Source organism: Drepanopeziza brunnea, assembly GCF_022702325.1.
Source record: "Drepanopeziza brunnea f. sp. 'multigermtubi' strain 214-2 chromosome Unknown ctg8, whole genome shotgun sequence".
Lineage (NCBI taxonomy): Eukaryota > Fungi > Ascomycota > Leotiomycetes > Helotiales > Drepanopezizaceae > Drepanopeziza > Drepanopeziza brunnea.
This window is the reverse complement of record NW_027094071.1, coordinates 2,096,131-2,119,404: the sequence shown is the minus strand read 5'-3', so window position 1 is coordinate 2,119,404 and position 23,274 is coordinate 2,096,131. Positions and strand designations below refer to the sequence as shown.

General features: G+C 51.0%; 5 protein-coding genes across 5 annotated transcripts; 3 read left to right on the top strand and 2 right to left on the bottom strand.

Annotated features, from left to right (window-relative positions):
• Positions 1 to 215: 215 nt before the first annotated feature.
• Positions 216 to 3,007, top strand: L3040_005306 (uncharacterized protein; the record flags this gene model as incomplete). Its single annotated transcript, XM_007288738.1, has 2 exons — positions 216 to 1,242; positions 1,287 to 3,007. The coding sequence occupies 2 exons, from the start codon at positions 216 to 218 to the stop codon at positions 3,005 to 3,007; spliced, it is 2,748 nt and encodes a 915-aa protein (XP_007288800.1).
• Positions 3,008 to 5,346: 2,339 nt separating this feature from the next.
• L3040_005305 (uncharacterized protein) lies at positions 5,347 to 6,780 on the top strand (the record flags this gene model as incomplete). Its single annotated transcript, XM_007288737.1, has 2 exons — positions 5,347 to 5,873; positions 5,925 to 6,780. The coding sequence occupies 2 exons, from the start codon at positions 5,347 to 5,349 to the stop codon at positions 6,778 to 6,780; spliced, it is 1,383 nt and encodes a 460-aa protein (XP_007288799.1).
• A 1,281-nt stretch (positions 6,781 to 8,061) lies between these two features.
• L3040_005304 (uncharacterized protein) lies at positions 8,062 to 9,192 on the top strand (the record flags this gene model as incomplete). Its single annotated transcript, XM_007288736.1, has 2 exons — positions 8,062 to 8,505; positions 8,614 to 9,192. 2 exons carry the CDS (start codon positions 8,062 to 8,064, stop codon positions 9,190 to 9,192), a joined length of 1,023 nt encoding a protein of 340 aa, XP_007288798.1.
• A 2,433-nt stretch (positions 9,193 to 11,625) lies between these two features.
• Positions 11,626 to 12,587, bottom strand: L3040_005303 (uncharacterized protein; the record flags this gene model as incomplete). Its single annotated transcript, XM_066157318.1, has 4 exons — positions 11,626 to 11,649; positions 11,763 to 12,023; positions 12,139 to 12,233; positions 12,314 to 12,587. 4 exons carry the CDS (start codon positions 12,585 to 12,587, stop codon positions 11,626 to 11,628), a joined length of 654 nt encoding a protein of 217 aa, XP_066011625.1.
• Positions 12,588 to 21,287: 8,700 nt separating this feature from the next.
• L3040_005302 (uncharacterized protein) lies at positions 21,288 to 22,894 on the bottom strand (the record flags this gene model as incomplete). Its single annotated transcript, XM_066157317.1, has 3 exons — positions 21,288 to 21,544; positions 21,639 to 22,745; positions 22,801 to 22,894. The coding sequence occupies 3 exons, from the start codon at positions 22,892 to 22,894 to the stop codon at positions 21,288 to 21,290; spliced, it is 1,458 nt and encodes a 485-aa protein (XP_066011624.1).
• Positions 22,895 to 23,274: the final 380 nt, after the last annotated feature.

Genomic DNA, 23,274 nt, shown 5'->3' with positions numbered 1-23,274 from the left:
TGATACAAGATATGCCGTGGTGTTGAGAAGTTGTGAGATGGGAAGTGAGGTAGTAGTACCTAGATTGAGAGCTAACTTTAACATACACGCTAAACTCAAACAAGCTAATTCCACCTCTCACCGCCTAGGCACGGCACAATTTTGCCAGTGTCTCGAAAAGTTTCTGGATTAAATATATTTTGCGTGCGAAAGTTCCCCAGTTCCCAACGCCCACCATGGATATCCACCGATGTCGATTCGTGCCATTCCCGCCTTCTACAATCAATGCGCTCGCATTCTCCCACGCCTACATATCCAAGAACCAGAAAGCAGCCCCTCCGAGACTCGCGATAGGGCGTGCTAACGGCGACATCGAGATATGGAATCCGCAGAGGGGTTTATGGTTCCAGGAAACGATTATTCGCGGAGGGAAAGACCGGAGTATTGATGGGCTGGTATGGACTCAGGATCCGAACGAGGTGGTCGACGGCAAAATATTTCTTGGGAAATCGAGACTTTTCAGCATTGGATATACGACGACGGTCACGGAATGGGACTTGCAAACCAGCAGACCAAAGCGCAATGCTAGCGGGAATCACGGCGAGATCTGGTGCATTGCTGCGCAGCCAGCTCTTGCGCCGGTGAAGTCTGAGTCGAATGGTGTTTCTACATCGCATTGGGCGGGACAGAACCTGATCGCGGGGTGCACAGATGGAGCTCTGGTCCTCTACTCGACCAAGGATGATGACCTTCAATTGCAGCGACTTCTGGTGCGGCCTTCAGCAAAAAAGGCTAAGATCATCAGTGTTACTTTCCAAGACCGCAACACTGTGATAGCAGGATGTACAGACAGCATGATCCGCATCTTCGACATCCGGACTGGGGCAATGCTGCGGAGCATGACCACCGGTGCTGGACCCAGAAGAGCGCCAAAGGAGGTTCTGATTTGGTCTGTGAAGGTTCTAAAAGATGGAACGATTGTTTCAGGAGACTCGACAGGGGAGCTGAAAATTTGGGATGGGAAAACATATACCCTGAGGCAGAGGATCAAGTCGCATGAGCAGGACGTGCTATGTGTTGCTGCCAGCGCTGATGGTACGGCGATCTTTAGTGGTGGAATGGACAGGAGGACTGTGGCATATAAGCCAGAAGGAAAAGGAAAGCCGAGATGGGCTGAAGTCTCGCATCGCAGGTTTCACAATCACGATGTGAAGGCTATGGCAAGTTTCGAGGGTTGTGGCATGAGTGTGGTGGTTTCTGGAGGTACTATTCCTGGCCCGTTTTTATATCTCGACTGACGGCTGTAGGACCGGATGCGTCCCCTATTGTTACGCCTTTAGACCAGTTCGGATTCGAGAACCAGCGATCATTACCTTTCCTTCCCCAAGAACTCACAATTGGAAGCTCGCCAAGGAAGCGGCTGATGATGAGTTGGTGGGATAGAGAGCTGCACGTCTGGAGGGTAAACAACACACCAGTGCCTTCAAGTGAGGATGATGAGGACAGACCTGCTGTGCCAGGCCGCAAACTGGTCGCCAAGATTTTGATTAAAGGGGAAGCGAACATAACATCCGCGACTCTGAACGCCGATGGCAACCTTCTCGCAGTCTCGACTGCAACAGATATCAAGGTCTTCCAACTACGGTCCCGGAGTGCTGATGACAACGACAGCCTCAAAGTCACCAAAGTCACTCTTTCAGAAGCTTTTTCGACAGGAGCGCGCCTCATCCAATTCTCCCCCGACGGAAAATGGCTCTCCATAATCCGCCCAGACAGCCATATCCTCCTGACTCGCATCTCCCACGACCCCTCCTTATCACCCTCTATCGCCATCCACCCAGCCCTCACCAAGCTCTCCCGTCTCTCCCGCCAAACCGACAAACTCACTCTCCTTGGCGGCCTTGGCACTTACGACAGAACGATAACCCAGCTTGCGTGGTCATCGGACAGCAAAGTTCTAGCCGTCAGCGATCTCGCTGGCTACATCGACACATTCGCCCTCTCCGGCATCGAAGACACGACCCTACCCCTCCCGACTACCTCTTCATCCACCGCGTCATCATCTTCCGAGCCAGACAGCGACGAGGATTCTGATAGCGACGAGGACTCGAAGCCTAAGTCCCCTAAACTCATCTACGGCCAGCACTGGACGCGTAATCCCTCCGCTTCTCTCCTCCCTAAACTCCCCACTGCACCGGTCGTCCTGTCGTTCCGGCCCGCTACCGCGCAGAAGATCGTGGCGAATGGCGTGGTGCCGCACCCGACGCGAAACACGCCTCATCCCATTTCTCATGAGCTCCCGAGCGGGGAAGCGCGCCTTGTCGTCGTAACGTCTACGTCTGAGATCTTTGAGTTTGATGTCCTGAAAGGCGGGTTGAGCCCATGGTCTCGTCGCAACCCCCCGGCCTCGTTCCCGGCCCAGTATAGGAAGATGCTGGATCAAGCGAAGGGCGTGCTGTGGGATGTCGGCAGCACGAAAGAGAGGTTGTGGGTCTACGGAGTGGGATGGCTCTGGATGTTCGATCTGACGAGGGATTTTGTGAAGAGTAACGAGCGGGGCGTGCCAGACGATCCGAGTGATGAGGAGGAGCAGCAGCAGCAGCTTGCAGGCTCACGGAAGCGACGCCGCGTTCGTCACGGCAAGGAAAACCCATCAGGCGCCGGCGGTGTCATTGCCAACTCGACGCTGAGCACGGGTATCTCGCGCAAGATACGGAGGGTTACGCAGCGGGAAGACAAGCACGAGGGCATGCAGAGTGAGGAGGTGGATCTCGTCGCTGCCTTTGAGGATGAGGCGGGACAGGGGAAAGGGGGGGAGAAGGTCGTCGATGACAGCCCGAATCATTGGCATACGTTCAAGTACCGGCCGATTCTTGGGGTGGTGGTGGTTGGCGAGGGGCATGCGGATGGGGATGGGAACGGGGACGGGCCCGAGGTTGCGATTGTCGAGAGGCCGATCTGGGACGCGGATCTGCCGCCGCGGTTCTATGGCGAGCAGGAGTGGAGGGATAAGAATTCGGTGAACTAGGTAGTTGCGATTTTGATTCCGTGGATTGGTTGGTGTTGTATAGTGAGTGGTACGTCGTGTGATGCTATATGTCGGTAGATGAGATGAGATGAAAAATACGCGGGCCATGGATGGAATCAAAGGAATTGTGGCCATGGAGATGGGTCGAATCACATCGCATCATCATATCGAGCTCTCCAAGCCACCAAGCTGACCTCTGTCTGCTTTCGACTTCGTTTCATTTTTTCATTCTATTCAAACCTGCGCCGACACCATGAATTTGTGTACAGCTGTATAGGAGGTAGGTAGGTAGGTAGGTACGGTAGGTACTGCACCATCTCTCCCTCTCTCCCTGTCTGCTCGTTTCATCGCCTATTCAGGCTAATTAAACCTGACGAGAGAGAGCCTGGGTTTTCCACATCGCTACCCGTCTTTTCGGGGGTTTTTTTTTTTTTTTTTTTTTTTTTCTAAAATTGGGTTCAAAGATTGTGTGTTGCACGTACCGGTAGTACTTGTTTGTACCGTAGCAAGCATTCCAGCTAATTCTAAGTACCTAGGGATTGCAGGCTTCTTGTTTTATTTAGAGCCCGTCCCGCCCGCTCGTCACTCGACGACGGACGGACCCCCGAAACGCGCACTCGGGCCGCGTGTGACAGCTCGGGTACCCTGCTCCACCCACCGACTCCGTATCCACTTATCTATCTACTACCGTATCTACCTATCCCTTCAGCAAGTACGTAGTAGGTACCTACTGTACACAGTACTGTAGTAGTACAGTAAGTAGCACGTACGACTAGGTATCTTTCTTCGTGCAACCCGCGGAAGGTCGCATCCGCACCCGTGAGGATTCGTGGTGGCAGCACCTGGTACTCGGTACATATCTATCGTCAAGTACGTAACGGAATGTGGAGGGAGAAGGAGAGGAGAGGAGAGCAGAGGAGAGCAGAGTGGGTAGCAGAAGGGAGTCGTCACGTTACGTATTGTATTACTACCTACTTGTTGTTGGCTGTACAGTAGGTCGGTGTCGGTACTGTCATCGAAACTCTGGCTGGGCTTGGCGTGGCGGTGGCCGCGCAAGCTGCTTGCCACTAGGTATTTCTAGAAGATGGGTGGCCAAGGCCTGGACGCGCAACCTGAACCTTCTTTTTGTTGGTTGATTTGTTGGGTTTTCATTCTTTGGGGTGCTGGGTGGAGGAGGGATGGATCGGTGGACGGCTTTACCCAGGGGAGGGGGAGGGCGGAAATGAAGATGGGGAGGGGGATGGGATGGGGATGGGGATGAGATGGAGATGTACTACGTACGTACTTGCATGTGGATATAGGGTTTTGTTGTGAAACAGTAGTGGTAGTATAGGTCGCAGTGGTGGTGGTAAGTGGTGGTGGTGGCTGATGGGTGTAGGTATTTGCTATATAGCCTGTAGGGTAATTGTATAGAGAAAGAGAAAGGAAGACAAGCGGGGCAAAGAGGAAAGGAATGTTGAACAGTACTCTCTCTCTCTCTGTATGGCTCTTATATACATGACGAGTTTATTGAGGTAAGTAGTAGTAGTAGTAGTAGTAGTAGTAGTAGTAGTAGTAGTAGTTATCAGTACTTACGTGCTACTTCGTCGTGAGGCGGAACATAAGCTTACCCATACTTGTCAAATTGACTTTCGGGTCTACTGTGATGCGGTTGTGTATATCTATTTTTGTTTTGCCATAATCCGGATGAAACGAGGCATGATGATGAGGATGGTGAGTGTACAGTGTACAGAACTTCAGATAAAGTATATTCACATAAAAGCATATTTAGGACTTCTAGAAGTCTGTTCTCGCAGGAAGGGTCAAGGCGCAGAAAGTCTTGTTGGCCTAGATGGCTTTATTCGGCTTTGTTTACCCTTCTGCCCCTATTGACCGCCTCGCCTCGACTCGCCTAGCTCACCTTCCACCTCACTTAGTCATCCTCAGGCCGCTTAAGGCACCAATAAAACAAAAGCTGACGACGACTGAACACGCCTCCATGCACCCTAATCCACCACTCCTCACGCGTCCACTCTAGTAGAGGAGGTGGACCCTCCCACACCCCCCCCCCTCCCCCATCTCGTTCAACCCAGTCCACTCTGCTTTCAACCTTCCATCGTCCCTACTCACCACTCAACTCCATCTTCCTCTCTTCAACCTTGCCAACCAGCCCACCCAGCCACCCAGCCAGCTACTTGATTCCCCGTTGCATTCATTCATTAACACAACAAAAGACGGCATTTCCACTGGAGGACCGACTCGGGCAGAGGCAAAAAAGAGTGCGCATCAGAGGCGGAGGTTCCCCCCCCCCCATCAGCCTCGAACGTCAAAGTGCGAAATTCGACATCTCGACTAAAGACATGTCCAACTCCCAGCCCTACGGCGGCAGTGCACAGAATGGCCTGAGGGAATTTGACGATCGGTGGGCGCGCGGTCTGACGGCACAGTTCGAGGGCCTGTTGCGGACGAAGCGGCTGAATGAACTGGAACAGAGGATCTCGCCGAGAGAGCGGAGGACCTCGGAGCGCCCCTCAACTGCCTCCCAGCCATCACCACGATCCGGCAGTCGGCCTGCGACTCCCTCTTCTCATTCCAGCCCATCCCCCCCACCGTATGCCTCGCTAAGGCACCAAGCCAAGGTCCCCTCGCCACCGGCCGATGCGCAGTCGCAGAAATTCCGGAACCTCCTCATCTCGTTATCATTGACCCCTACCAAGTACGAAAACCCGGGACTGCTGGATGAGGCATTGCAGGTGATTCCCCTGGATCGGATATATGGCGAGGCAGAGGAGGAGAGTCAAGTGCTCCAGGCTCAGGCGGAGAGCATGGGCGATGGACGCAAGCCGGAATGGGGCTACCAAGACTGTGTCATCCGCGCATTACTGAGGTACGTTGTGCTTGCTCTCAAGAGACGATCGGTTCTAACTCGTCGGTGTAGATGGTTTAAGCGCTCGTTCTTTTCCTGGGTCAACAACCCGCCGTGTTCAGTGTGTCTCTCGCCAACAATTGCGCAAGGCACGACACCACCTACGCCCGAGGAGACGGCATACGGAGCCCTTCGAGTCGAGTTGTATCGATGTTCGGCTGGTGACTGTGGTGCGTACGAGCGATTCCCACGATACGGCGATGTGTGGCGGTTACTGCAAACACGGAAGGGACGATGTGGAGAATGGGCAAACGCGTTCAGCATGCTGTGCCGAGCCGTCGGAGGACGGGTGCGATGGGTATGGAACGCCGAAGACCATATCTGGACGGAAGTCTACTCGGAGATGCAACAACGGTGGATCCACGTCGATGCTTGCGAAGAGGCGTGGGACAACCCGCGGCTGTATGCCGAGGGCTGGGGAAAGAAGATGTCATACTGCATTGCCTTTTCGATGGATGGAGCGACGGATGTGACGAGACGCTATGTCCGCAAGCCTGAGCAAGCCCTTGAGCGGAGGAGGTGTCCCGAAGAAGTTTTGCTTCACATCCAGAACGAGATTCGTAGTCTTCGCCGCTCGAACATGGCCAAGGATGAACGCTTCAGGCTCGAGAAAGAGGACCGCCGGGAGGACAATGAGCTGCGAGGCTACGTCGTTGTTCAGATTGCAGAGGCCGTTGCGTCGTCTCTTATCCGACCAGGTGACCCGTCTATGATGGCACTTGCTCCCCGTCAACAGCAGGATCAGAAACTGCCGGTGGAGCAGCCTGCTGGAAGACAGAGCGGTGCCCAGGAATGGGTCAATGCCAGAGGAGAGAATGGCCAGCGACGCAATGATGAGAGTCGAGATCCTTCACAACGCAGCTTCTGAACGACTCGTCGGACACCTTGCGTCCACAATTATACCACTCTGAGTTGAGGGCACGCCGGCACCGAGCATCGAGCCACGCAGTATCGAGCCGAGCCACGACACCCAGCAATGAACCATCTACGGTGATACTTACACACGGTGGTCACCCGCGTACAGATAAACGCACGACGCTTCGATACAATTTTTTTTTTTGGTTTCGATAATCCACTACGGGCATTCCATGGTCCGTCTAAACCACACTTCGAAAAATTATATACCGCAACCTTATACCATATATCTATTGTCCGTTCACCAACCGGACCTGTATAATGCGCCTCCAACCATCTGAATTGAGATTTTCTATCACCATTTTAATTTTATTCCATCTGAGGGAGAGAGTAACTGGGGTCGGGTCGGGGCAAAGGCGAGGGCGAGGTGGTCGCTGGCTGGGCGTTTGGACTCGACGCTTTGTCGTCGCGGTAGGACGGGTTTTTCACTTACAGTTTTTTGTTTTTGTTTTTGTTTTGTTATTCGCGGAGGGTAATACAATGGAGCGGTGCATGCATGAATGGTTTTGGGATGAATTGGGGTGTTTACTGTGCTGGATGGTGCTATATCGAGGGGGGGTCGGATGAGATGAGATGAGAAGTGCTATCCATGTCGGTGTGTGGATGGACAGGTGGACAAGTGGACGGATAGATAGATAGACGAAGAAGATTTAATTTTCAATATGATTCAGATTCTGATCATGACTGTTGACTTTTGGCTTCTTGCGTCGGATCTGAGCTTTTTGTCGCATGCATTTTGAGGGGTTGGATCTAAGGACCTCTTGACCTCCTAGCCATACGGTAAGATATCGAAGTACGGAGTAGTCAGTGTTTTCTTTGGATTGAAATTGAGAGGCTAATGCTAGAGCGATGCAAGTGATATGTTGATCCCAGAGACCGGACGCTTAGTAGTGGTTTTGATCGAGCGCCGCTCAGCTGTTTCTGAAGGAAGCAAAGAATATGGTGATTGAACTAAGCCCGTCACAGATTGAAGCTGTCGGGGCATCTTGACTCCATATTCTCTCTCTTGGGCTACAAAATGGAGAATTCGTTCCCTTCTCAGCAAAGCTGAAAGGTCTCAACACGTCTTCCAGCACCACGACTATGGTCTCACATATACGAACACGTGACGTGGGCGTTAAGCGGGATCCGCGCTTGGCCTTGGCGCGTGAAGTCGCGAAAGCTATCGAGCTTCTCGCCATCCGCCTCCCTTGCTGCAGTCGCAGCAGCACTGCCCTCACCAAAACCGCCCGCTATGGCTTCCAAAAGCTCCAAGCGTACATACGCGAGCTTCTCAGAGCCGTATGGATCTTCATCCCTTCTATCGAACCCCGTCCCGTCCGCCAAAAGAAGCCGACGCAATGAGCCATCCCTGTGGAGTCAGATTCTCTCCCTCCCCCATCCGACGACCCAAAGCCTCCTCTACCAGATCTGCCATGCAAACCCGAACCTCGCGGCTTTTGTGCAATCTGCACATAATGCCCGGCTTGCCGAGGAGGCGGCGAGGCCACCGGTGAATTTCGACCACTATTCCAGGGATTGCTGGTACACGATGAACAAAAAGTACAAGAGGTTGTCGTGTAGCAAGCAGTTCGAGATGATGGGAGACATTTGCCAGGTTCTGGACGAGAGTAGAGAAGCCATCGTGGCCGCGGCCGGTCCGGATGTGAGGTGGGAGACGAGAAGGAATGCACTCGAAGTGAGTACCTAGTATAGTTTGCTTTTCTGAAAAGAGAATGCTCTGCCTGCCAATTGCAACCTCGGTCTCTCAAGTTCGGCTCCAAGTTCCAATGCTCACGAGATGCAGGTTTTACGAAAGATTTGCAAGAGCATTGCCCTTTGTGACGAACCTCAGATTCGCCATGAGTTGACGAAAGATGGGTTCATGCTGGGACAGTTCGCCGACAGCATGCAGGAATTGGCGAGAGGCATGAACGAGGAAGAGAAGGAGCGATACAAAGCCGAAGGACTGTACGAGAAGCTTGTGGACCTGTCGAACGATTGCGGCCCAGATGACATGGAAGGCTTACCTGCGGTATTTCGCATATTCGACAGTTCTCACGAGGACGGAGACGAGGACGAGCAGGATGAGGCATTAGATGAGTCGGAAGATGGCGGAGACTGTGATGCAGATTCCCGGGAATACGTCGGCAACCTATACGACGACGATACCGAAGAGGAAAATCACCCCGGGGAAGAGGACGAAGTGGGTTTTGGGACCGCTGCTATTGGACTTCCGGCAGGGGTACGGCTGGGTGCTCTGCGCGAGATCTACAGCCAGAATTATCAGCAGATGACACGTCCCGGGCAAGTACTTCACCAACCCCCCGTGATACCATCGCAACCTCCGAGGACGAAGGTCTTCAGCATTGGAGAACTGTCTTAGAGGATATACGTTCTAGGTAGAGTTCGGGCGTTGGTTTTGAAATGGGAATAGGAATATAGACAGAGTATTGGGGGTAAGAATGACCATCTCGGCGTGTATGATTAATCGCTTTCAGACCATGGAGTAATTAATAGAATGTAAAAGGCTTAATCTTCATTATCAAGGGGCTTTCTCTCGCTCCCTCCCTCTCCCTCTCAGGGTTATAAAGGTACTTACTGACTGCCCCTCCCTTCCTTCATCCTCTATCCTTTACGCTCAATGCCACCCACCCATTATCTCTCTCCGTCGGTCCCATATTCCTCTCGCCTTCCTCCTCCCATCTTATCCCATCCCATCCCATCCCATCCCTCCCTCCCATAGATCGATCCTAGGTACCCATCTGTCCACCCATCTATCCATTCATCCGCTTGCTTGCTCGTCTGTCTGTTTGTTCTTCAACTGGTCGTAGCATATCTATTCTGTCTGTCTATCTATCTATCTATCTGCCTATCTATCTGCCTGTCTATCTGCCTGTCTATCTGTCTGTCTATCTATCTGTCTTCACGCTTAACATACGAAGACGGACCTCCTCCCCCTTTCTTTCCCACTCTTTTATTTCCCCATTCAAGGCCCTCTTTCTATTTCCCCTTCCCTTTTTTTTCTTTCATTTTTTTTTCTTTAATTTTTTTTTTTTTTTTTTTTTTTTTTTTTTTTTTTTTTTTTTTTTTTTTTTTTTTTTTTTTTTTTTTTTTTAACCCTTTTACCCTTTCTAGACAGGGAGGGCTTAACATGAAGCAAGATACGAAGTTGGAAGTAGGAAAGTACGTATCGGCACTGCTCTCGTTCGTTTATCTTGTGTATCCGTTCGTTTGATGCACTTGAGGGGAGGTGGGGGGCGATGGAGGGGGTTGAGGGGAGGTGGGTTTGTAGTGTTGGGTTGGGTTGGTTTGGGGAGGTGGGGTAGGTAAGGTAGGTTGGTTTACCTTTTAGGAAAGGGGAGCTCGCTTAAGCTCAGGCGGGTGTTTTTGATCGCGGTGATGGGTTTTCGATTTGGTTGATGGGTGGGTTTTGGCTTGGGTTGTGTTGTGTTGTTTTTTATTGTAATGTGTTGTATTGTGTCTTTCTATCTGGGATTAGAATTTCTTTTCCTGGCTGACTGAGGGGATGGGATCGGTTGGGCTGGCGGTTGGGGTAAATATACGGTTTGTCTGTCTGTCTGTCTGTCTGTCTGTCTGTCTGTCTGTCTGTCTGTCTGTCTGTCTGTCTGTCTGTCTGTCTGTCTGTCTGTAAGCATGTCTGTCTGTCTGTATGGCGTCTACATTCTTGCATCTGCAAGGTGCACGCTACCGTAGGATGCAAGAATTGATCCATCTGTATGGGAAAAGCTGCAACTCCCAAGATGCAAGCTCAAGTTGCATGCTTTTTTTTTCTTCCCCCCCCCCCGCCTTTCCCCTTCTCCCTCCCCCGCTTATTTCGCTCCCCTTTTTCAACAACGCTACCTCTCTCTCTGCCATGGCTTCCTCGAAAGATACACTGCAAAAGCGTGACCTGCGCCATCGTAACACTGGTGTTGTCGTCGCTGCTGCGATAGGAGCATGCGCCGCTGTTCAGCACTGCAGAAACAACCGTACGAAGACCGACAACACGCGCGCTCTCCTCTTCCGCGCGGTAGGCTCCCTGGTAGTCTTTTTCAGCTGCAGGCTTCGACTTCGACTTGGCAAAGAGACTTGCGGGCGAGGCCTCCGTAGTATGAAACCTCGAGGTTTGGAGACATCGACACGGTGGCGGTGTTGATATTGGGTTCTACTCCGGCTAGAAATCAATTTGGTAGTCGCCATGACGGATTTTATTTTACTTCTTAAATCTCAAGTTGCGGATCGCTATTCCATCTGCTGGTGGCGAGCCAGGCAGGTTTTGCAGCGTGCAACTGCGAGCTAGTCGGGCTCTTGTTTTGTTAGATTATGATAAGGCGGTGGAGTATGGTCGAGCTTTGTGGGTAGAGAGTATGCGTTTGGGCAGCTCCGTTCCTGTCATATTCCGGCTCTCTGCGGATGACCGGGACTGGGATGGAGATTCTGCGAGATACACAGTGTACTCTTTAGCTCCGTGGTATCTGGACTAGATGCGACGAAAGGAGGGTGTCACCTAAGTGCTAGCTAGCTAATCTGATTATTTATACCTCTCACTTCCAAACACTCCCCAAAAAAAATCCCCCCCAAGAAATCGGGTACAATATGCAGATTTTCATAATCCATTTTGATTTGTGAAGTATAGAAAATAGACACATTTGTTGCCTCTGATACGGATTAGAAACTCTTCTTCCTCCTCCTCCGTCTCGTACGTGTGAAAATAATAATAAAAAACACTTAAGCGATATAGGTCCCATCAACGCTTTCGCTCGGTGACTTTTACCTACAGCTGGCTCTGGAGCCACAAGATACGGCTCTCAGACTTTCACGGCCTTGCCGGGTTGACAAACTAGCAAAACCAGTCAGCCAGAACACACTTGGTAGATTTCCTCGCCTGTCAGGGGAGGGAGGGTATCTGGAGGGTATCTCATCCCAAACGGGAGAGCGGGCGGTAGCACCGACCTGGCCATCGAAATTCCGGAACAGCTGCCACGGCGCATTAGGAGCCAGGAAAATTCCACCCACGGAAAGACACAGGCTCACCTCAAGGAGGCATTTGTTCAGCTCCGTCCACGCAATGCGGTAGCCGAGACAGCGGTACCTCCCACAACCAAAGTTCAGGTCCGCCACCTTGTCCACGTAGGCCAGCTTCTCGACATCACCAATGAGCCACCTCTCGGACCGGGATAGGTCCGTATCTTGCCCGAAGATCCAATTGTCCTGCTGCACACCCCTAGAAGTACACGGGCGAAGTCGGCGACGCCCTTCTCCCTGCAAGAGGTTTTCAGGAGAGAGATATATAGGGAGAGGGAAAGAGGTCTGTTCCCCGTTCGTTGACCTCCCGCGAGGTCCAGGCGATGTTGGTCCCGCCTGGGATAAAGACCTTCTCGGGTTTCCCGGTACGGTGCGCGTCGAGGTCGACCAGGTCGCCATCTGGAGGGGCAAGTTTGGTCAGGCGACTTGTCGTCGGTGACCCGATTCGCAGCCCTTCTTTGATGACTGCGCGGAGGTACGGAGGTACGGGAGCTCTTTCGCTTCGCTGTCTTGGATGATGTCCGCGGCCGAGGTGGTGGTGTTCCCAGCACCGGCTGTGGACGCGAGGTATGTGTCCATCTCGGCTTGGAGCTTGAAGAGTGTCGACGGGTCGGTGACGGTGTACTGGAGTGTCGCGCGGATGACTGTCGCCGTGGTATCTGACCTTGCGAGGATACTGACGGTGGATTTGGCGACTATGACTTTCTCGCTGAGGCCGTGCGACATGCACACCGAGAGCATGTCTTTCGGCATCACTTTGGTCGTGGCGAAGCGATCACGGACCAGCCTCTTTGAAATGCTGTTATCATGTTAGCGCAGCACGGCGATTTTAATCCAAATCTGAATTTCGGCGAAGGATGGTGCAGAAGGGAGGGTTGTTACCCTCGCATCTTCCCGATACCTTTCTCACTCTTGTCACTTGGAAACAGTGCTTGCTAACCCAGTCCGTCTGAACCACCCTTCTCAGCAGTGGCTCAGCGCCAAGTTTTTCCATCAAGAAAAGCATGGCCTCTGTCGATTTGATGTAGTCACACATGTCAGTGTCCGAGATGAGATTTCCGAACGGTTGGCCGTAGGCAATATCAGTTATGACATCCCGAGTGAAAAACGACGCTAGTCTGTCTACCCACGTCGAGGGGAACGAACGAGGCATCCGTGGAGACATAATTAGCACGAATGAGTTTAAGCAGATTCCGGATATGTTTGTCGATATAGGGCTTTATTAACGGGTTCGTCCTGCCAGAATACTACAAAGCGATCATCAGCCAGTAGACTCGGCTAATGATGGCTAGTCACTTACCCCTTCAGTCATCTGTGCTCGACGATAAGTCATCTTTTTTTCATCGTCCTCACTGAAAATATAGTGTTGGTAGGGTGGCATTTTGACACTATGGTACCACTGTATAGCTTCAGCGCAATCCCCAGAACAACCGCGTCAAGTTGAGCCAAGAAACGCTCGACAGGACATGAAAATGCGTTATAGAAGCCAGTTCATACTCACATCGCCTTTGATGTATGGAGATCTCGCAGCACTTATTCTCATGACCAGTTCTGGCGAGTTTGTGATCAATGTATCTGGGCCCATCCGCACCAGTGTCCCTATGGAAAGTCAAGATCGGCCAGGAGCCATCTTACCGAAATATAAACACTGACTCTTTTTCCAGCAGATGTCAGCTAGCACTTCGTGGCCCGGGGGCCGATGCCAAAGGCACTCTTCGCGAACCACTTTGTCAAAGTTAGTGGCGGACTCTTCTCTCAAGCCTCGCCATCATTCATCGTTAACAGCCCAATTTTTCCTTGAAATTCCTGGTCTTGGAAAATGGCTAGGGTGTATCTACGAGATCGGTCCAGGCAGCGAGCCGTGGACCCTTAAAAGTACTCAAACGTCGGTACTGTCGATAGCTACTCGCTACATACGCCGTCAAGACAGACCTAATGATATACCATCGGAAGTTCGAAACAAATGTAATGACTTCGACGGTGAGCGTCATGTTTGCGGTGTTCTCTGGAGTCTGGAGATGTAGGGTGGTCTAAAGATCATGGCGGAGGAGTTGAGAAGAACAAATACTGAATGATAGGAAGCCAAGCTCCGTAAACCGACTGCGGGGTAGGAAATCATAGACATATATATGATTCTGAAATTCTTTCCTATCTCGTGTCATATCGTTCTAGTTTCTGTAGCCGCATCCGGAACAGAAGTGGCGATCCGAAAACCATCGCTGGCACGCAGGGACCGGCCCGCAGATGGGGGACCCAGTCGCACGTCAATGCCATGATGGCATCATCAGCCCACATGGCTGCTACGGAGAGATAGGATGACACGACAATCACTCACGGCATCACGAACGAAGATTGCCTAATGTCCTAGTTCAAGTTGGTGGAGCGAGCTGAGCCATAGAAATGCCATCGATACTTGAATATTCCAATAGCTCTAAGCAAGATACCACATGTTCTTTGAACAACGATTAGCACCTCTGGGGAGTCCTTTCTCTCGCAAAAGCCTTGAGTCTCCCTCTCGTGGAATTGAGCACACTGTTATAGTGGTTAAGTATTCTGTCGCTCTGCTGTTCTGTGTCATGTCCTAAAAAGCCCGATAAGTGGAATGCGTCACCTACACTGCCGATACTAGATAGCTACAGACTTTGCTCTTATCGATACATGAGGCCATTTTCTAAGAAATGGAAAGACAGTCAATATGCAATAAGTGAAGAGGAGGTGACCTCTTAGGAAGTCAGCTTGAGGAGCATGAATAACTAGCTTCGTCCGGGCCCTGTAAGTGAAATGGCACTATAATCATCTACTATGGCACAAAACAGCCTCATTCGCACCCTATAACAGGCAAGAGAAGCCATGGTTTGGGTGATTGCGAGAGCAGTGCCTCACATGGATTCAAGTTTCGCTTGTCCCGCTGTTTATTTACTTTCCGAATACAGACCCGTATTCTCGCTTACAAGCGAGACGGCACTTTATTGTTAGCAAACCCCATCGCATTAGTTAATGGCATGCATCATATGGTATCAATCTCGATCGAGCGAGTATCTGCTAGCTTGAGTTGTCTATGTTAACTATCATTATTCAACTTGCTAGGGAGTCACGAGCGTCCCCGCCCGCCTGCTCTACGCTGCCGCCTCCCGAGCTTTCCTGAGGTCGAGAATGAGATATCGAGTTTTGGAGTTCGACTAGGAATAATCTTCTCCTTTCCGTACTATCCATCCTATCCGTAGGGGACGGGAGTACTCAATCTTTATCTTTCGATAACAACTTTTTCGAAATTTATTCGGGGGTACTATAGGATGATATTAGGTCGGTCCAAGAGAAGATTATCGAGGTTTGGCGCTTGTTAGATGGATTTGATGGAATTTTTGTGAACCCTTCGCTTTACACGTCTCCGTACCCTATGGGAGGTCCCAGGGCGAGAAGCGCTTGCTCCGCTGTTTACCCGCTAGACGCAAATCAATACTACTACTACTACTACTATTACTACTACTACTACTACTACTACTACTACTACTACTACGCTGCCGCCTCCCAGCCGTTGACAGAAGCTGTATACCCGTTTACCGAAGTACTTAGCAAGAGACCGTTGTGAAAGCAACCTAGTAATAACGGTACGTCCAAAGCCAAGAGTATACAATAGACACTCCGAATACCAATAGTATAAGGAACTGGACAAGAATTCTTAAATACGTCACCAACCTTCATCCTACAACTGTTTTATATTTTATCCAAATCCCCCAATTTTCTGGTCGTATGTTAAATCCACAATGATGACCCCGGACCGCCCAATTCCCTGTTTCGCATTCCACAGATCCCGTGCGAGGAGGCTACGATTCTTCACCTGTACGAGGTGCCTCTTACGAACCTTCAGCTCTCCCTTGCGGCAAAGAGTCTAGAGCGCCGAAGATCTACCTTTACGAGCGGTCTCGACCCTCTTTCCTCTCGCTTCTCGAACACCATGCCGGTTACGATTTATACGTAACGGGCATACCGATGTAAAAAGACCAAGAGGATCTGCGATAGAAAGGGAACGGGTGTAAGAGATAAGATGAGAAGGGCTTAATTCGGATGATCGAAAACACGGCATTGCGCCTTCGAAAGAGCGTTCTGCAAACATACCGGCTCTGTACACAAGGGCTACGAACGCGAGCCTTTTTTAGCTCTTCGACAAGAGAGAACGATGCTTGTAGTCATACGGGTCGAGGCCGCCCGTAGGGCCATACGTATTCGATAGTTGACGAAGGAAAACTCGGCGCACGTTCTTAGGAAATGCTTTTAAAGGGTTTATATCCTTCACTTAGCACGTCGCCGTACCACGTGGGAGGTCCTCTGGTCCAAGCATTGCGTCTTGGATACCCGCCAGACGTCGATAAATACAACGACTACAACAAATCCCGTGCGGGACTTCACAAGTCCCGTGTAGATCCTCGATTTATGTTCGCTTCCAGCTTCTCAATGCAGATTTCTCTTCCGTGGCCCCCCCTCCTCATGGATAAATTCCGGAAGTATAATTTTGCAAGGGCTCTTACTAGTAGCAGGGCTTGAACTAATAGAATTATCACGATCTAGTCTTGAAAAGGATCTTTAAGCAAGTGTTTAGTCTGTGCAGTAAAATCGACAGGGCTTTGAGCCACTCAGAAACCACCGCTCTAGATGCATCGGGCTAAACGAAGACCGGCATCTACGGAGTATCTAAGGAGGGGATAGTAAAGTACGTAGAACGACCTCCTCCACTCTGTACATTCAAAGTCTATATATCCTATCCGTATCTTCAAGTCTGCTTCTTGACCCTCTTCCAACCCCTCCATCCCTTAGAAAGAAATATCAGCGTAACCACGGTGGCACGAGCCCAAACACAACAAGAACCTAGCCGCGCTACCCTGGGGGTCCTCCTGCCTTTGTTTCCGGGAAGGCGATACCAGTAGACCAGTAGTAGTACACCTTGAAAGCCGACGATACGCGTTAAAGTCTATCTTTTAAAACGTCGCAGATGTGTCCGTGTACTTACCGCTCAATCACATCCAGGGCTATCCCGTTCAACGAAAGTACGGACGGAATTGAAGGAGGCAAGCAATTCGGAAGTGCCGGTAATCGTACGACCACGCGCTTAAAACTCTCTTAAACGAAATGCGAGATGCGAAACGAGAAAGAAGGTTGTGTATAAGTATTATTATATGGAGAAGAGCACAACGGAGAAGGCTCCCTTTAGCTTGCGGAGGCTCATCATGCCGTAAAGCCAAGTACGATGTTCAGAAAGACCTATAATCCCACCACCAGCAGCGCAACTAATGTCCCCACCGCGGAATCCCTTCTCCGATTCTCCCAGATAGACATCCGTACATCGTATCCTCTCTCCATTCCCTACCCTTAGGCCGTAATTGCTACGACTAGTGGATAGTAGCTTAATCGAGCAATACCTTTACGGTCCCCTGCACCGTGTCGCTAGACGCGGTAACATGATATATACTTTAGAAGAAAGGATTGCTATTTTAATATCTTCAAGATTTCCCACCAGCCTCGTTCCCATCCCGACCACGCTCCGGCATACCCTCAACAAGCGCTTGGAAATTCGAAATCGCCGGCCTTTTCTTACGCAATCCGTAATAGCCGCACGCAAATTGATCGCAGCTCATGCGAAGGATTGGAGAGGTATTGCTCGATCAAGCTAGCTCCCGTGATGGATCGGAATTGTGTAACCGCTGTAGGTACCTCCATATCAAAGGCAAGCAAGCAATGCGGAAGTGTCAGTCAGTAGGTCTTACAACTTCGCGCCTAAACTCTCTTAAACGAAATGCGAAATGCGAGACTGAAAAGAAGGCAATAAAATCACTCTTGTATATGGGAAAGACCGTGGCGGAGACAGCCAGCTCCTCTATCTTGCGGAAGCTTATCATGCCGTGAAGTCTCAGCCTCCGCGGCTCGTTGTGTTTCCATACATATCTCTGCCTTATCAGCGAACACCCATACGTCGTTTGATGCGAGAATTTGAACCCTACGATTGCAAAATGGTAGCTGTAATCAATGAGTTGATTGTGTGAGTCTCTCTCCTAGAAGGCCATGTCCCAGAAACGCAGTATCAAGCAGCGGCGTCAACGCCAATTCGTGTCCCTTATCAAACGAAACTCTCTTCTACTTTCTACTTCACCTGAAATGAGAGGGAGGGGAAAAGAGCCAAAGATTTGCCGTGCCTCGAACGTAGTGGAGCACGATTTCGCATGCCTCAGCACCTCAAGCTGAATGACGGTCTGCCGTGTATGTGGTGAAATACGGCCTGCACAATTAGCTTACAACCACACGAACAATTTCTCGAAACCTCACCATATGCTTAATTATTCTCGGCTTAAGCAAGGCAATGCACATAACGAGATCAGAGCTGATCAGTTTTCAGCGAGCGTACGTCGATAGGATACGCTAAAAAAAAAAAAAAAAAAAAAAAAAAAAAAAAAAAAAGAGGCTAGCGACCCCTTGCTGTTTGTTCTGCTTATACTTAGCAGAGCTGGCTATTATAATAAGAAGAAAGAAAAAAACAAGACGTAGGTGTCTTGCGGACCGCCGGCCCAGCGCAAAGTTAATAATAAATTCTGCGCTTAATCCGCTGTTTTCTAAATATCTACTACGTACGTCCCCCTCGCGATCCTGCAACACACCGACTTTGCGAATAGCTTCTTTTCCCCCCCCCCCCCGAACGGGCCGGCCCTTCTTCTATTTTACTTTGCGCGCACCAAGGGGACGCGTGGGCTCGCATAGAGCGGCATCTGATTTTAATGTGTTGAGGGCACGCAAGATCAAGATCCACTTAATTGTCGAGGCATAGGAGATCGCTGGCCGTGGGGCAGAGGGTTAGTTACGGCACGGCCCCGACCTTAAAACTCTCCCTGCCCTCCTTGAACTTCTTGATTGCCTGTATGCATAATTAGATTTTGGTTTCCCTGCATATCGAACTCTAAACCCACGGCGGACCTTCCTCCGTGGGTGTACACGTACAACTTCTGGGAATTGTTCGGTGCGACGGAATCCAGCATGGAGTACTTACTATCTAGTAGTATCTGTACAGCTAGCTCTCTTCGGTATCCCATCAGGTCTAGGTATATCATACTTCCATCAATGTGAATCGGATCCACATACCTTCTCCAGTATCCCACAAACCAGATATCGCGCCCAGCTCTCCGGACTTCACTTATCTCCGTTTCGTTTTACCTATCTACTTACCTACCTACCTACTTACTTACTTACTTACTTACACAATCAATCAATCCATCGAACCAGACCCTCTCCGTCATGACTTTCCAAGCAAGGGCAAAGAAGGGGTGGCTACAGACGAAGCGAGCTTTATTTACAAAACAAAAGCCTCGTCCCCCAAAGCCGATATGGACACATAATTCTCGACCAGAGAAAGTTATGAAAGATGCGGACTCCGCAGACGAGGGTATCTGAGATGCCATGCCTAGCCCCCGCACTAATCAACAGATCAATCGGTCCCATCCCATCCCGTTCCGGCGATAATGTAAGTCATAAATCCCGACACAGAACAGAATAACGGGAATCCTCCCCCTGTCCGCGGCGGGAAAAAAAGAGCTCCAGCATCCGAGAGGCTCTTCGGCGGTAAGAAGGGCTCCTTAATTCGGTGGAGAAAGCACCGGCATGGGGCACAGGCATCGGACGAATAATCGGCACCATCCATCAGTCAAATGACCCTTTAGCTAGTTGTATCTCTTTCTCGCGACGGAGAGCTCTATCGGACCTACAACGAGTTCCGTTATCAGATCAATCTACCGACATGCCCTTCCCTTATATTTACTTTACCTTACCTCCTTACCTTACCTCAGCTACTATAAGTCTAACCCCCAACATCAAGATCAAGATCAATATCAATATCAAAATGCCCTCAAATCCAGCGAGAGACATGATGCCAACCGAGGATCGAAAAGCGTATATACCCACTTAGTTACCTACGCAAAGCCGGCGCAGAAGCCAGCGGGATCCAGATCCAAGTCCAAGTCCAAATCCAAGTCTCGGCTCTCCAATTTTTCGCTGAAACGCGTTGGACCATCCCCGAAGGGACCTTTACCACTTCGCTCCCTAACCGCATTCAAGACAGATAGACCGACCTGCTTACCCTTCTCAGCCACCACACCTCCCCCAACCATCCAAACATCCGCACCCAGCGCCGAATCCCGCAACACTCGAGACGTTCGTTAGCTTTCACAAAGTACCTCCCTCTACCTACCCACTCCACTCCACTCCTTGCCCCTTCCCATCCCTCCCCCCCCCCCCCACGCCCAGAACCATACACCGCGCAGATCCCCATCTCCCATTTCCCATTTCCCATCTCCACAAGACCCCCAAGCCCCCAGCCCCCGAGGGGTGATTTTCCACCCCTCCATAAAAAAAAAAAAAAAAAAAAAAAAAAAGACCCCCGCCCCCCCCAAGAGGCCCACCCACCCACCATCTAACAAGCTACCAAGCAGCCAGAAAAAACGCCAATGCTCACAACATCAAAACGACAAAAGGGAACCCAAAAAAAAAAAAAAAAAGAGAGTTCGTTAGTAGAAAAAGAGGGAAGACCTTACCTATCCACCCACCCACCAAAACCTAGCTCCAGCTCGCGCGGGTTTCCGGAGGAGAAACGGTCCGGCCCGGCCCGATTGATTGGATTGGATTGGATGGCCCGGGAACGGAAGCGAAATATGGTGTGAGAATAGTATAGTATGTATGCTGAGTAAGGAGAGAAGAGTTGTGATGGGGGAGGGTACCTGGTAGATCTAGGTAGGAGATCGACTCGATGGTGCGAGCCGCGGGCGGAGGAGTGAGTGAGGGGATATTGTGAGGTGCTGATGATGGGAAGGAAGGATGTGTATGTATGTATGCCATGAATAGAATAGAATGCAACATGAGGAAGGAGCCTCGTGAGAAATAAAGAATAAGAAAAGAAAAAAAGAGTGGGCTTGTATATATATATGTATATGTATGTATATGTATAGGTATATGTATAGGTATATGTGTTTATATGTAAATATAAATGTATATACGTTATAGACGGCTCGGAAAAGCCTACTACAGCTCGACCCGGCTGAAGATAGATAGAATAATAATTAAAACATGATCTTTTTCGTAAAAGAACTCCACGGCAGGCCACAAGCAGCCATGTCCGTTGCAGACCCAAACGCCCGACAGGCCTGGAGGTTTCGATCCCTCCATGCACGCTGCTGTTTCAAAACGCCGGAGCTGTCCCAGCTCAGTTCGCGACACACACAAAAGACCACAACAAAAAATTCCATCTGGTATCCTAAAACTAAAAAAGAAAACGTGCGCCACGATTCGTCCGGCCCTCCGAAACGCCTGCCAAAACGCAACGCCGCGTTCGAGCCAAATCAAAAGCCGGATATTAAAACACCACGAGTCATGTCTTCGTAAGGGTCAACCTGTCCCATCTCTTCAGAACCAGGTCCGTCGTTCTCATACTTCCGTGATGCGGCAGCAATCCCGAAACTCCGGGTACTTGTCCCCAAACGCCTTGCTCATGGTGACGTTGTTAATATCGCTCAAATGATTATTCAGAACAGGACTGATCATGATCTTTCCATTATCGAAGATGAGCGCCTTCATCGGGTCCATGGGGAAGTTGATGGACAGACCGAGGGCGTAGTCGTGTTGGAACTCGGGTGTGTCATACTTCCCCTGGTTCTCAATGATCTTGTCCCGGAATTTCCCCCCTGCCACGCGCAGTCAGAAAAAGCTTTTCCGTCAAGTTGGAGGCCGGATAAATCGTAGACGAGAAACATAATGCTAAGAAAACGTTGAACTTACAAGGAGGCAGGTCCATCCATGCCGGGTGTAACGTCTTGAGCTGAGAAGGGCGGGGCGCTTGCCATTCGTGCAGCATCTGAAAGGTCTCGTACGTAGGCAAAATTTGAAATTGAATGAAGCGATACATGCACAGAAAAGAGGCCAGCTTCTCTGGAATGAGCGGGAAGCCACGATTGGCGATGACAGCGGAATACTTTTCCATGACCTGGACGATATCAGGCGGCTGCTTCTCCGCTGGTCCGGGCTGGTTGAAAAGGATATGAACGGAGGGGAGGGCAGGGCCGAGTAGTTCATCTCCCGATAGCGCAGACGTGGAGTGTAGGTGCCTGTGGGACTGGATCACACTGAAAATCAACTGGTCCAGGTACGTGACGGGGGACTTGAGCTTCGTGGACATCTGGAAAGAATAGATCGACGGCTGATTTTGCCAACATGTTGGAGAGCTAAAGTTCTGCTGATTAACCACCTCGTTGAATCCTGTCATCTGCATATCTGGAAAGCGGGAGGGTTGGGAGAAGCTGGAGTCGACGGGTGACCAGGCTTGGGCCGACTTTTGGATGGCCTGCGTTGGGGGCGCATAGTGGGTTGGGCTTCCCCAGGATTCGGTGGGAGGGTAGATCTGGTGAGCGGCTTCCTCGTTGTAGCCCATGGATGTTGCGGTGGTTGCCGGGTATGCCTGCGCTGTGGTGGTCGGGTATGCCGCGTTGGAGGCCGGGATTTCCGCGTGCGGATTGAGAGAGGATACGTGTGACACTGGATGAGTCCAGGCTCCGGAGGCGGATTCTGGCATCCATTCGAGCGAGCCCTTCTGGGGGGTCAATATCTCTGGTATGTCGGCGTGAGCCGCGATGACTGGCGTGTGGTGTCCGTTGACCATCGACCTGAGCCTTTCGACCTCATCCTCCAATTCCCGGTTCCGCTTCAGCACCCTCTCAATACTGCCAGACCGCCCGCCCTGCTCCAATTCCTTGACCTTCCTCTCCAGGTTCTCGATATGCTCCTTTGTCCGCTGCCGGATATTCCTCTGTGCTTCGCGATCGTTGGCGCGCTTCCGCGCCAGCTGGGCTTTGCTCAGATGGGTGACTGATCTCTTTCCCCCACGGGAGCCTGTGACTATGTGGTCAGTTGGCGTGTTGGTCTGTCAGGACTGGACACCACCGACCTTTTTTCCGGGGCTCCTCCACATCCGTCGGAATGGGGCTATTGGAATTGGTGCTGGCGCTGGTCATCGACACCGTTGTATTGATACTGGCCATGGCACTGATATGCCACGGCACTGAGGTGATTTGGGACGGAGGATTGTGATTGGAGGTCGTCTTGCTGCTGGCTAGCCTGCTGCTGTTGCACGGTAATCGGGAAGTGTTCCACAGCTGAGGCGTGCTGTGGGCAGGATGAATGGATCCCAAGCCAGAATTGCGGGAGCAGGGAGAAGTGGGTTAATGAGGTAGTTAGTTGGTCTTGGGCTTGGGGGGGGGGGGGGGGGGGGGGGGAAAGGGGATGTGGTGAGAGAGATATGCGGGGAACGGGTTCAGAATGTCGAGACTGGCGGGTGTGGATATATACTTGCCACAGGTGCTAGGTCCGGACACGGGCCATCGCTTTGATATTGATGGAACGGCAGCAGCGGGATGCCTGG